We start from the raw sequence: 14,798 nt of genomic DNA, 5'->3' as shown, positions 1-14,798 counted from the left end.
TTGCACCTCTTCATCCTCCTTCCATGCACAAAGATTTTTGTTCCAACTGTGTTTTTTTTTTGTTTCCTTCCAACACTTTAATTAAATCCTTCGTTACTCTTGTTTGGTCACCTGTTTCGAGCGGTGACACTACACCGGTGAACGGCAGGAGAGCACATTTATGTTTTCCATTTTTCCCACCCCTAGTTGTCTCTCCTCTCTCCATTTTTCTTACAATGATGTGTCCTGCTGACGGTGACGATGTTGTGTTTAATGTTGTTCTTTGTTTTTTTTCGTTTCTTTTCCGCTTTTTGCACTCAAAAAAAAAAAAAAAGGATGGCGGAACGCCACTGTTCGTTGCCTGCCAGGGCGGCCACGAAGCCATGGTGAGCGAGCTGCTAAGCCACGGTGCCAGCGTGCACGCCTGCATGAAGGTAAGTTTTGTGCGCCGCGTTCCGTAATTAGTTTTCATTATTTCACCTCGGATTACTTCCGCCAAGAGCCAGGTCCAAGCAGTGCGGAGTCACTGTCCGCCAGGGGCCGGCAAAGGCTTCCGCGCAATATCTTTCATCCTCGCGCGGGATATCTGGCGGGGGGGTCGTCTGCGTGTTGTTTTCACTTAAAAAAGACGCTTCTGCGTACTCTTTTTCACCTTCTCCTCTTCTCTCCCATCGAATATTGCCTTGGAAAATGAAGATCGGTTGGGGAAAATGTTTCTCCATCCACCCGGCACCCTCATTCCCGTCATCGGCGGTGACGGTAAATTCAATCAAGGATTTTCTCGTCAAAACTTCCGCTCCGCTTCCCGCCCGGACGCTATTCTCCCTTCAAACTTCCTCCCAAAGCCGTGGCTGACGGTGGCATCATGATTGGTGTTTAATTTACTCCTTTTTTCGGAGGCTTTTCGCTCTCCCTCTATTTCTTTCTCTCTATCTCTCTCTTCGATGCTCCTTCCGCGAACGAAGGAGCAACAGTACACACAGCCCAGCCGATCATATAAAAACCGATGCTCAACGTCTACGTCTTAAGCCGAGCGGTGGGGGAGATAATGCTGGTCGCTATCGAATGGGAAAATTGATGAGCGCCGTGCCGTGGTAGAATTCAAGCTTGCTCTTTCGTCCCTTCGCTTGCCAAAGCCACTCCCCGAAGGCAACCGAGCATTTAAGTATTGGTTTGCTGATGAACATCTCTCCCCTTCTAGCCGGCCCTGGTGCACGGGACAACGACGCAGCGGGCGAGGAAAATAACCTTAAGGAAATGTCGGGAAAGTTCTGATAACGATGTCGAAGATTATGTATCAGCTTTTGATGCGCGTTCATGTCGAACATTGGGCGGGGGCCTCCCAATCCCAAATCGAACCGTTCAATCTTCCTTCCCAGCTGTGTGTTGCTGTGTACTTCTTCTGCCAGTTTTGCCTTCTTTCGCCCTCTCCTCCCTCTCGTCCTGGACGCGTGAGTGTATTAAAAATTAACGTTCTACTTCATTAAAGTCCTCCTAATGGGCAAAAATTGCTTTTGCACGTCGTCGTGGTGTTACCCACGCACTGCCTGTTTCACCTCACTCCCCACCGACTGCAACTGCCAGAACACGGCAGACATCAGCTCAGAACATTCCGATTAACAGCAGCGCTTCCGGAGCAGCCAGCCGGCCACACACACAAACACCCAGCCGGCGGCAGGATGCTTTTGGGGACGGAGAAGGTTTCTGCTGGAAGATTAAATTCAAAAAACCGGCGAAGCAAAATAAAATATGCTACCATAATTTGTAACTCCACTCTGCCCCCGCTGCCGCCTGGAGTCTGGAGTCTGTGAGTGAGTCGCAGAAGGAACCAAAGATTGCAAACGACGTGTTTTTCCTTCCGCGATGATGATTTGGGGGCGGCTGCAGCGGTGGTTCGTGGTGCACACGGTCGGGATCCCAGATCCTTGGGAAGTGGCGCATGTGGCCACTTGCGTTGAAAACACTTTCTCCGTGAGTTTGTGATGCTGCTGCTGCTGCTACACGTGCACGTTAGAGTTTTTCCGCCATCCATAAATTAATCATCGGCACAAATAGAATCCGGCTGAGCAACCTAAACGCCGAGCTCGCCGGAGAGAAAGTCCATTGGGAGCGGGAGGGCGAAGGTCGGTGTAATTAACATGTCACGAGTCTTGCGAAGGGTTCGAGTAGGCGGGGGGTAGCATTACAAGCAGGATTACGCAAAAGGTGTGTAACGAAGGCGCGGTGCGCGGTTCGGTGCGTTTGAAAGCGGGAAATGATGATGATGATGATGGTCCGTTTGATAAATGGGGTGTACGCGGTGGTTCTAAACTTATCGTGTGGTTTGTGTAGTTTTTCCGCGTTGGGTACTGATGGAAATGGGTACGCAAATCTGGTTTGGAAAGACAGGCGAGATTGGTGTACCCCTTTTTGCATCCGGTTGCGCTTGTTTGCTTCCACCCGGGGGTTGAAAGGGTGTTTCTTGAAATGGTTTAGCATTGGGTGAGTGAAATATGTGAAATAATTGATGTAAGGATAGCTGATAATGATTATTTTGGCAGTCAAAATGGTCGTTAATTATGTTTTTACAATTTATACAATGTAAATAAATGAACTGGAATGGTTTGTTTCGTTTCCTGAAAAGGTAATATTTCAGTTAACTGCGAACTCACATGTTAATCAGTATTGATTCTGTATTCTGGTACAAGAAGAGGCTCAAAAACAGCGTCATACACCTCACTAGGAGCACTTTGTGGTCGATCTGGAAATGTGCTATTTCCTGACCGTATCCTAGATATTGTCCAAGATCTCGCCTTTGGAGGAGTCCTTGTAAAGTCTCATCAAAATTGAAATATTTTTAGCTCAATAATGGGAGTGCCTATTCCAGCTTTGAGCCGAAAAAATACATGCAATTTTACTTGGTGATCATCATTTACAATATGATTGATTATTCTGAATCGTACTGATGTTCCAAGACCTTGCATGTGACATTCGACTTCTTCTTCTTCTATTTGGTGTAACGTCCTACGCGGACATGCCGGCCTATGCAGGCTTTCGAGACTTAATCCATTACCACACAGCCAGGATAGTCAATCCTTGCTACCGGGAGACGATCCTTGAACCCATGACGGGAATGATATTGAGTCGTTCGAGTTGACGACTGTACCACGGGACCGCTCCGTGACTGTACCACGGGACCGTTCGAATGTGACATTCGAACCAATGTTAAGTTTAAAAGATATGACCTGCATTTTGGGTGGAATACTTGGTAGAAATTATGTTTATTAAATTAATGATTGTCGCAATCGCAAATACGTGTTCTACATGTAACACAATCGACTATATTTGTTAATCACAAATAGTTGAAAATTCTGGAAAATCATATACCTAAATGATCAAATGGGATTTTATCCATATAAGTCGATCTTGTGTATGAATTGTACGCACATGCGAATAACGACTTTGTGTATTTTTGTTAAGTTCTATTTGTATTTCTATTGATTTAGTAGAACTTTTATTGACCAAAACAGACTTTCTATCTTACTCATGAAAACTAAACTTTGATTTCAAATGTCTTGCATATGTGCAAGTTATCGTAGGTGTACTAGAGTAAAAGTATGGTGGTAGTACCAATAGTGGCGGTATTGCACTAAAATGCGGTCCATACGGCAAATTAAAAGTAATTAAGTTATTTACGTTAGTGTGAAATGTTCTTTAGCCTTTTACAAAGGGTTTAAAAGATAAATGGGGCCATTCCGTTACCTAGTGACCGAAATATCCATTATTTTGTGAAATGTGTAAACATTTTTCCAAAATACTTATGATGTCATTACAAAACTCATATTTCTGTTAACCTTCTAAATACTACATAACCACACATTAGTTTTTCCACATAATGTAATGTTATTGTTTTACTAAAATTTATTGCTTTTCGACCATATTTATGCATTTTTAAGTGTTTTTTACTATTGTGCCATTATAGGTACACAAAACAGGCATGTTCCTATAGTGGTTATAATTATAAAATCCATAAAAACCGGTCGTTTTAGATTTTTTTGAGGATATTTTTGACATGTCGTACTGTTTTCACTAAAATAAGCTACAGCAATGAGTTTTATGTAGGGAGTTAACCAAAAAAGGCCAAAATTCGCTTATATGGTTGAATGAAAAATTGACTTCAAATCAAGCACACTCTTCCGGGTGTCGGTTGACGACATATGTGATGCAGTATTTTAGTCAATAGTTTCATCGATCAAATTTATACATTTTTTTACGATCAAATTACGCAAGAAATGAATGTTATGGCAGCAATCCTGGCTATTCATACGAAAACAGTTTCGAAACTAAGTTTCATTGATATTATACACTGTTTTGAGGCATCTTTGTTTACTACCACTATAGGAACACAATACGACGAATATAAGAACCATACCACCATTATAGGTACAACGAAGCAGTCAGAAAAATATGTTTTTTTTTCCTAAATTTGATGTGTTTCATGGTAAAAATGGTTGTGATTGCAAAGATAATATATATTCCAATTGTTATGTGTTAAAATATTCAGAAATTGTCCTTGCTGACACTTAATATCCATTAAACTCAACTGTACCACTAAAAAATGCACCACTATTGGTACATTTACCCTACCAATTGTTTTCTTTGTGGCCATTGTTTTCTTATTTTGGCAATTTGGGACTTTCCAAAGATGTGAACACCAAGATAGAGGAGTAGTTTTTCAAGAAATTAAAGCGGTACGAGAGTAATGGTAGTCAATTGTTTCGAATGTATGCTACATATTTCGATAAATGTCTAGGTGTTTAAAAAATTCAGAAACAGTGTAACATTTACAAAGCTATAAGTTGTTTTTTGAATGACATATAATAAGTAAGAAATTCGCTGACAATATTTGTCTCAACGCATGAAGAATATCTATTGAAGGGATAGCTATTATGTAGACTAACTAGAGCTATCTTTCTATATTCTTCTATAAAAGAGACACAGTGTGAGGCATTAAAAGACTCACTCGGTGTAAAAGACGTCAGTCAGTGAGCCGTCGTCCTTCCAACGACTTCCTACGAAGTACCGTCAGTAATGTAAATAATAGTTTTAACGGTCTATAAAACAAATTAAATATTTCCCTACGAGTTGGCAAGGCATACAAATGCAAACTTCTTTTACCAGCTACAACTAATCCAATTCTATGAGTCACGTTCTCAACAAGAGCTTGATAGAGGAAAAAAGTACCCCGCTATGCATTGATTGAAACGTCATAAAAATGCATTTATTGCCTGTGCGTATGCCACAGTCCAGTTCCCCAGTCCCAATGCCCGTATCCAATCAATCTCTGCACACACACACACACACATACAGACAGCTCGCGAAAGGTTGTATAAAAATGCTCGCAACGAATTCCGTGCCCAATTCATCGCGAGATTGTAAGGTTCTGTGCACAATTGGACATTAAAAACTGCCCTGGTGCCTTTGGGGAGGGTAGTTGGCAGTCCCAGAGCACCGAAATCCGTTAACGATGGGCGACGATGATGATGACGGCTGTGTTCACAAATCATAAAAATTTCCTCCATAATCCGAAATGGTGAAATAGTTTACCTTGCTCCTTTGTAGTTTTCTTTCATGCTCTCTCTCTCTGTTCCTTAGGCGCAACCGTTCACCCTTCCCGGTCGCGTTAGAGTATAATCGAAAATTCAGTTCTTGGGCACACACTTCGGCGGCGGCAGCAGCTTGTCGTTAGAGCGAGTTACGATAGTTTCCGCTGTTTTCCGCTCAGCCGAAAACGCTCTTGTTCGAACCCGGCAGGGCCCCGAGGGAGAACTGGGCGAGCCGTTTCTTAGCAACGATGTTTATGAGTTTATTACATGATTAAGACGCGCGTACCACCACCGCCACCACTGCCACAGCATTTCGCTTCTGCCTTTTCGTGCCGGGTGTTTTTTTGGGTTTTGGCCAGCGATGCCAGGTTTGCCGCAGGCATCCGGGAGAGGGGCATCATTTGCTTGCCCGGGCTCGGTGTTCCTTTCGCAGCACCCTTGTTAAAACTCGTGAACATTGTAATCAACGATGACTTTTGAACGACGGCCAGCATAAGCGAAAAATGGGCAACCCTCCCTCCTCTAAAGTTGTTTGGTGCTTCTGCATTCGGAACGGTTTTCGAAAAACAGTTTCGTCCGTGTTCTAGGCAACGGCGCGCAATGGCGGTATAAGGTGAGGGAAAAATCGGATTGGATTTCATTTCCGATGGTTTTGGCCGTGGTGATGATGCTGCTGCTGCTCCGGAGGAGAGTTAGTTGGGAGTGAGAAAGGACAGGAGAGATGAGCCGAAATTAGTTTGCCGGGCCATCCATCCCACAGTGGCCTGCCGCTCGGCTGCTGCTGCCGCCGATGGCCGGGGAATAAAATAATTCCATCCCAATTTCCAGGCCTTTCGGATCGACTCTGAGACGCAATCCGATCCGAAATGCCAAAAAAAAGGAAGCGGGACGTCGCTGCCATCGGAGCAGACCAAGCAGACGATGGCCGTCGCTGCCGCACGGCGGCATGCTGCACCACCTTATACAATTCTAATGAAACGAAGATAAATGATGCATGTGGACAATTTAGATTTTAATGGAAATTTTGCTTAATAGAACGTAAAAAAACGGTCGGGAGTTGGGCAACGGGACAAATGCGTCAGGATATTGCAGCCAAAACTCCGGTGACCGGCGACCTGGTGGTGGTGGTGGTGGTGGTCGTCGGCTTCCCACACTCAGCCGGCAGTTTGTTCGCTAAGTGACACAATTTCTTCGTTCCGGCGATCTAAATGGCTCCCCACAGAATAGAAATTGTGTAGGGTGGCCATACACGTGCTCCTGTGTGCGCGCGTCAGTGTGTGCGTGTAGGTTTCCTTGCCACGTGGATGAATGGACGCAGGTGTAGATGATAATTTATGTCATGGAAATGATGGGAATAGTTAAAGAAAGGAAAGTATCTAGGTAACCATTTGCTGTATGATGTCCAAGTTGGTTGAGGGAGAAGTCTTTAAAACAGCTCCAAATAGGAAACGGGCTCTCAATAAATAATACAAAAAGGTCTTCGTTTGCATAGAATGTGTCAGTTCACTTCAACCCCTTTTACTGGTTCTACATTCCATCATTCCGATTGTTGAAGCGTTCAGCCCTTCTAACACTATGAAGGACAACATTTTAATTCTCACTTCACGAAAAGGCACACGTGACTAACTTTTGTTGTGAAGGTTTCATATGGTACTTTCCCGGAACTATTTCTCGGAAGTTTGGTTCATCATTTTCTGGGAAGTGGTTCAATTCTTGCGAAAGTGTCATAAAATGACAGCTGCCAAAGTGATACAGGTGCGTCATTCGTTCCGGGGATAGCAACAGCTTGGGGTTCTGCAATACCCGTAATGAATCTCACAATTGTTGTGAAGAAATCTGGAATTTGAAGGTGTATTTCTTGGAAAGTGAATCGTTTTAAATCCATTATCCTTCTCTTTCTACGATTTGGAAATGTTTTTAAAGTGTGAAATACAAAAAAAGAGCTGAAAATAAAATATAAAACAGCTTTATTTGCAAAACATGTTAACAGAATCATATCATGACATTGGAAAATACTCCAAGACGTAGACAGTATCATTTTTCGAAAAATGTTGGTTGGATTAGTATAGCAAAGTATTTCTAATCTGCAGTCTTTTTGAGTGGTTCGATGAAATGAAGATTTTGAGAACATCTCCAAGATGAATATCCTCGGCTTCTTCTACAGTGCACTTCTGGATATTCACATGATTTCTGCATTGCTACATTGCTGTTTGTTTAGGATTTTTTAGGTGCCAATTGATGAATTATCCAACTACGTATGTTTCAACCTGTCAGGTTCCATGTTTTTTTTTTAATTCTGGGTTCAAAGATTGTCATTTTATACTACTCAGTTCCTTGGATACTTACTTCAAATTTAAGTTACTTTCGCTAAGTTGTACATCTATTGGAAGTTCGCTTTGAAGAGATCTTATTGTAATTTAATCAGTTGATTATTCAAATGCTTATATTCCTTCTCTTTTAATATGCCACTTGTACCATTAATACCATGGAACCATACATCAGACAAACTAAACGTTCAAATCCAATAAATTTTACAATCCAGAACCACAAAAGAAGTGTTGCATAAATGCCACACATTCTTCCAATGACCCGCCGCTCTGGTCGTAAATTTATGGAGCTTAAAATTAGTACTTACTTACCCCAACCATCCATGCACGCTAACACTAACGACCAAACCACCGCCACCTGGTTTGCGATCAGCATCATATGCTCAATTTACCACCCATCCATAAATGTCTATCATTCTCGCTACGGCCGCCGTGTGCCGTGCCTGTGTAGGGTTGTAAACACGATAAGTGACCTTTTTTTATTGCACTCTCTGCCACTCTCTGATGCCGTTGTGCCGGTGCCGAGCGCGTATGCAGATGTTTACGAAATTCCGGCGCAACTTCTCGCCCTGTGGCGCAGCACCACCACCACCGCCGAAGAGTGTTGTGTAAAAGCTTCTACACCCGAAAGCGAACCAAAACTCCCGTGCCCGTTGCATAACTCTTTTGGCCGATTTATTCGATCGGAGGAGCAGCACCAAAGTTCGAGTGAAAGATGTAATCTTAGTGGGGTAGCTTTTTTGCAGTTGGTCGTCTCTTCTTCTGCAACAGACTCACGATTCGGCTTAAAATTCCTGACGAGCTAGAGATGGTGCATGTGTGTGTGTGTGACCGTTTACTGCTGTTGGAAGTAGGTCGATCCCCCAAAAGGAAGTTGATGGTAAAGTGAAAAATTGGCCCGATTACCCGCTTCCTTCCGAGAAGGGTTTTGGGTTGCTAGGGCAACCAACCAAGCGAAGGATACAGCCGGGCGTGGGGTCTCTTCGGATGGGATGGTGCAACAAAAAAAAATGCATGCCGTAGAAACCCATCAAAAGATGCTCCCCAATGCCAATGCCAACGATGAGGGAAAGGGGATCTGTCCCTAAGAAAACGAGCAGCAGCAGCAGCAGCAGGGCAACGCACCAACCGTGATGATGTGGGTCCTGCGCGCGAGCGAAAATCATCAAGAATTATGAAAAGGTTTTGAACTGAAAAGGTGTGCATCGTTTTTTTTTGTTTAACCCATCTCTTTTCTGAGGTTTTTTTTGCTGTCTGGCGCCCGCGGGATTAATTTGCTTGCGGTTCAGAGGCTAGCAGGGACGTGCCGAGACTAACCGGGAAGAAGTAGTTCACGCCGTTCTGCCCCCCTCATTTTGGACAATTCAACCACCGCAAGCTGCTTGTGCGGTTTCTGTGTGTGTGTGCGCTCCTGCCCTGTTGGCGGTTTGTGCGATGGGCTTGAAGCCCACGGCGGTACCCCTGCACATACATCTTCCTGCTCATGGCCTGCAGCATCTGCATCATCAGCTGTCCGCGTGAGGCTGGTTTTTTTTTGGTTTCGGGGTCGGGTAATTTATATAAGTTCTTGGTAAGGGATTTAGGTCAGGTCCGTAACTGTAAATTGGTTGATTTACTACCAAACACTCCCTCGGCGGTTGAGTTCTCGCTGTCTGTTTCTCTTTCTCTCTCTCGGCATTGCCATTTCTTGTGCAATTTTCACCACTAGAATGTTGCAGGTCACACCCGAGCCGGAGTGGTTGCCCGCCCGCACTAGGTTTCGCGTGCATAAATAACCACAAAAATGCGTCCGTCAATGTGGCGGCGTCTAATGATTCTAGCTAGATGGGGGTCGTTTGCTGATTGCTTGCGCCCGGAACCGGTCGTCCGGGTGGCATCACCTTTTTGCTTCAGAAATCGTGGGAGCGTAACCTCTGCCGCTAATGCGACCGGTGCGAATGTTTGCGGACGCTTTGGCAACTTCTGAACTAGCCCTCCCAAGACGACGGGCATGCTTTAGTTGGTCCACCGAATGTCGGAAGATGTTTATGATATCCAAAGTGATGGTACTATAAAAGTGTTCCACAGGTGGACTTCCCGTGTTACGCGATCACTCTTGTTTCCTGCTGATGAGTACGCAAGGGAGCTGAATATTTTAAATCCATTTCAGAGAAAGCTCCAATGTTCATAGATCAGGTAATCAGAATATCTTCAGAAATTCCCGACAACATGATGTCTGTCGAAAACATGATGTTGATTGAACTATCAAGTTCAGTGATATTTGATTCTTGCGCAGAATGCGGGTTGATGTTTTGGACATCCAAATTTGTAGTTCCGTAAGATGTACCTTATTGGTGACTTCCTCGATCACTAGATCATTTCTCGTTTTCAGATGATATCTTTCGGGCTATTAAAATTCCAAAACTCGTTACAACTTTCACAAACGACAGATGGAATGTGCTCATAGATCCTCACAACAACTTAATGATTATTGCAGATAATATCTCTTAACTTTTCCTAAAACTGTATTTGCAGATTTGTAACAGTATTTCAAAATTCAACAAGATGTTAAAATATCCTGACATATGATGTTACGACTTTTCTAGATGATCCATAATTCCATAATGACACTCTGAGAGGTGTCGATGAAAAATTGAATATTGTTTTGTCTGAACTATGGATCACATTGGATCTTCCACAGAGTTCAGTATTTACACCATCAAAACATATACTTTCATAAGATGTATCTTGGACGAATTCCGATGTTGAATCCGAACGCCTCTACTTTGTTACAAAGATGTTTAAAACATTCTCATAAGGCAAACAGAATATCCTCCACAACATCTTCAAAATGGCTATTCCCCATATTTCCATGCAGAAATACTTCTGAATTTTATAATTACGGGTCATGATCATACTCCTTTCATCTTCCTTTCCACAGGACCGAGCGACACCCCTCTTCATAGCGGCACAGAACGGCCACAGCTTGGTGCTGAAGCTCCTGCTAGCTGCCGGTGCGAACCCGGATGCACCGCGCAATGATGGCGCCACAGCACTCTGGATAGCGGCCCAGATGGGCCACGATCACGTTGTCAAGATACTGCTCCACAATGGCGCCGTGGTGGATGCTGTGCGATGTGTAAGTAATCAAACACCATCACCATTCAAAAATACCAACTCATTCAAATGCCTGTGCTCTATGTCCAACAGGATGGAGCGACGGCCCTGTTCAAGGCGGCCCACAAGGGACACAGTGCGGTGGTGCAGGAGCTGCTCAAATTCCGCCCCAATCTGGGCCGGCTAGCGAACGGAGAGACGGCCTTGCATGCCGCCGTCATGTTCGGTCATCTGCCGATCGTGAAGCAGCTGGTAGCGGCCGGTGCCGACTGTACGATCGCAAATCAGGACGGCTACACACCGTTGCAGCTCGCCCGGCAGCAAAAGTTTGCCTCCGTGCATCAGTACTTGAAGGAGCGTGATCAGCTACAGAAGCAACCGACAGGACCCGGCGGAACTCCAAAACGAGTGGGACCGTCCTCAAACCAAAGCAAAGCATCGACGGCCAAAGGAGCTGCCGCCTCATCAGTAGCCATCACTGGTTAGAGGGGGAGGGTAGAAAGCAAGCAAGCTTTCCTATCCCATCGTTACCCATTTCGTCCGACAACGCCTATTCCTTCCAGTGTTTTGTTATTTAATCTTTTAATCAAACTAACAGTAAGCAAACTAGAATAGTGTTTCGGAGCGATCGGTTCCTTTCGAAAGTTTGGTCTTCCTATGCAAGGCACCAGTGTTTAACACTATTGGCAGTAATTGAAGATTAATCATTGACTTAAAAGCTTCAACTTAACTGCTCCTAAAAGCTCAAAATACTCTCTCGATGTGCTCAAAAACAAACATACAAAATCAGTACGAAGAATTCAGTATACGCTGCACAAACACTCGAAATACTGTGGATGCAATCCTGCACAATAAAATGCACCCAGCAGCACCGGCACTGTGGTTGGACGTGACACTTCCGGCTCTGTTCCAGTCCCACAACGACCCGAGCATTCCCATGCGGTCATCACAATATCACTTCTGCGGTTCATGCCATTGCTGTGCTGTGCCGGTCATGGCAACGATTGTCGTTAAACGTTATCGTTATTATTGCTGCTATTTACCCCGCTCCAGGAGACAAAATATTATTTGACCCCGGACGGATCAGGGCGGACACCGATCAGCCGACGGAACAAAACCCAGGTTGCTGTCATTCGATAGCAAGTAAAACCTGGAGCTGCAAGTAAAAGTTAGATTCGGTTGTAAAGGATAGCGACACAACGTCGGGTCGGGTGCCGTATAGGATCAAAGAATGGCGCACACTGGCGAACGTACACCGGAAGTGCTAGTGCACTTCTGCTATTGACACATCCCATCCCGCGCTACCGTTCTCATCCCAAAGCCGCAATGACATCCTACCACGCTTCAGCTAGCAAACGAAAGGATTGGTGGAGTAAGTTCCGCATACTTTTACTGCGACCACAAATCGCGAATCCTTTTCGAGGTTGCTCTCCCGCCTTTTACGATGGACTGTATGTGCCTGGTTATGGGTGAACCACCCGCTGCGAGCGAGATTGAAATCGAACATCAGAGACCCACGAAAGCAACCACTTCAATGAAAACTGTCGTGCGCCTTGGTGTGGTGTCCTCCCCAGCCGGGCGGTTCCGGTACACCGCGAAGATGACACTGCGGGAACACGGATGTGGTGGTGTGCGTGCAGCAATAATAAAAAAAAAAAAAACAACAACTGTCCCAGGCTCCGGCCTTTTGCTGGTCTCCCAAATGCCATCATCATCGTCATCGTCGTGGTTGTGCAGAGAGACCACCAACGGTGCCGGGAAAATGGGAAACTTTCATTCCGCTTCCATAGCACGCGCGGAGATTGCGCCTTGCGCGTACAGCAGCAGGATGAGCAGAGTGTCCCGCACACACACACACACATACATAGGAAGCAACAAAAAAAGAGCGTTCTTCACCTGATTGTAATGTCCCGGACAAACGGGCCAACGCTGGAGGACGTTGGCATGGACATTGATTTGTGATTGCATGGCAGGCCCGAGAGCGCAGCAAAACGAACCCGCTGGAGCGGCGTTGCCAAACCAACGCAATGATAAAGGTGTAATGAAAGTGTTAATATCGGACTGGAGGAAACTCCCTCACGCCCGCTGCTGTAGTAGTCTTCAGAGAAGTTCCGGAAGGTTAGAGGGATATATTGGTGTCCTTGTGCCGTTGTGCCCGGGACACGTATTAAGAGTGTAGTGATATAGGTTTGCTTCTTGCCTAGAGAACTTGTTGCTTGTTGCCGCCGCCGGCGGAGAAAACGCTCGTTACAACCAATGCTGAAATACGAATAAACCCCTGTCTGATATCCGAAGCAAAGTTTCCTGAAGCCCAGAGTGTTGCATTTTTTGTTGTTGTTCCGGAAGCGATGTATCACAAGCGACGGCGATCCTGCGGTTTGGAAAAGCGTCCAAGGAACAGGTGAGAATTTAGATCATTATTTTTGCGGTGAATGTTTAATTAAAAGCACTAATTATCTAAATTGATTATGTATTTTTTTTTACTAACTTTTCACTAACTATTTCAATTTGAGTGACAATTTATAATTTTTATGTGTTTTTTATTGTATGTAATCGATAAATTGCTCCTAGATTTTCTAGATTTTCAAATAGTACTTAATCCTTAGCAAACGAATCTTTGTGTTCATGAATGAGCCAACTTACTCTAGTTTATTATATTCTTGGGATTCTTCTTCACATGCTACTTGGCATAACAACGTAAAGGACACCGGTCGTCTATTCAGGCTTCCGAAGCTTTAAGTATCACGCCGCCAAATAGTAAAGTCTTTATGCTACGGGAGAATGGTTTGGTTGGGAATCGATTATGTTCGTCCTTGTAGACGCCAACGCATGTATCGATTAGACCACCTCCGAGCTACTCCAGCATGCGATCATTTACTCAATAAAGGCTAGATACTGAGAAAATACTGGTTCTTTTCATAAGCTTTTTATTTACTGTAACAGCAAGCTTCACCTGTACAATTGTGATTTGCTGAATTCTTACCTCTATAAAACAGACTCTTTTTGATGGTAAAAATAATGAATATCAAATAGTTGATTTGAGCGAATTTGATGACTTAAATCAATCGTTTATTCCATAAGGTAAAGTTAGTTTATCAATTTCATATTATAACTAGGAAATGTAAAAAGAAGAAACTAAATACATTAAAATTTATCTAAGGAATTCTATGTTATAATTCTAGCCTGTCTAAACAAAATGTATATAAAAGTACAAAATCAGTCAGTATTTACCCATGCTTTGGAAAAAAGCAGAATAATAACTACAAAATAGGTCACCAACGAACCAGTAAATTTATATCGAATCTAACAATTGAATCAGAACGTAAATGTGAGGTCGGGTTGGGATTCTTCATGCTTTATAAATGAGTAATTGTTTTTTTTAGAGTATGTAAGTAATGAAAGCATTAAAGGGATGTCAGTGTGAGAAAAATACACATAACTAAAATTCGGAAGAATGAAATTGAACTCGGAATCCGAAACTCTCAATCGAATGAAAGTATCTGTCATCTGTTCGTTCTTTTTGTTACGATGTCTTACCTCTATTCCTAACAATTAGTTCTCAATAATCGTTAAGTTCTTGTTCAATGTAACCTGTTGTCCGTTCAAGCTATCGTAGAACTTTTCAAAAGGGAAACATCAAGTAGGGGAATCCTTATTGTTGGTGATTGATACACCGTCCGAAGGACTTGCTGGACTATGACGCTGCTTTGATGGTTCTATTAAGGGATGGATTTACAAACCACAAACTCTCCCACGCACTGAAGCCCTCATTAATAGCTCTTCCCAACCGAGAGTAAAGTGACCTGCAATG

At 43.8% G+C, this 14,798-nt stretch overlaps 1 protein-coding gene across 2 annotated transcripts in view; it reads left to right on the top strand.

Annotated features, from left to right (window-relative positions):
* LOC1269227 (ankyrin repeat domain-containing protein 29) overlaps positions 1–13,296 on the top strand; it is a 238,270-nt gene extending 224,974 nt beyond the window's left edge. For both annotated transcript variants that reach the window (XM_061659119.1, XM_061659118.1), the window contains exons 6-8: positions 315–413; positions 10,812–11,009; positions 11,081–13,296. In XM_061659119.1, the coding sequence (XP_061515103.1) occupies positions 315–413; positions 10,812–11,009; positions 11,081–11,473 (690 nt within the window). In that variant the 3' untranslated portion in view covers positions 11,474–13,296. The remainder of the gene's footprint in view (positions 1–314; positions 414–10,811; positions 11,010–11,080) is intronic.
* The last annotated feature ends 1,502 nt before the right edge of the window (positions 13,297–14,798 follow it).

The sequence above is a fragment of the Anopheles gambiae genome, chromosome 3 (assembly GCF_943734735.2).
Source record: "Anopheles gambiae chromosome 3, idAnoGambNW_F1_1, whole genome shotgun sequence".
Lineage (NCBI taxonomy): Eukaryota > Metazoa > Arthropoda > Insecta > Diptera > Culicidae > Anopheles > Anopheles gambiae.
Note: the sequence above shows the minus strand (reverse complement) of the source record. Positions and strands in the feature narration are given on the sequence as shown.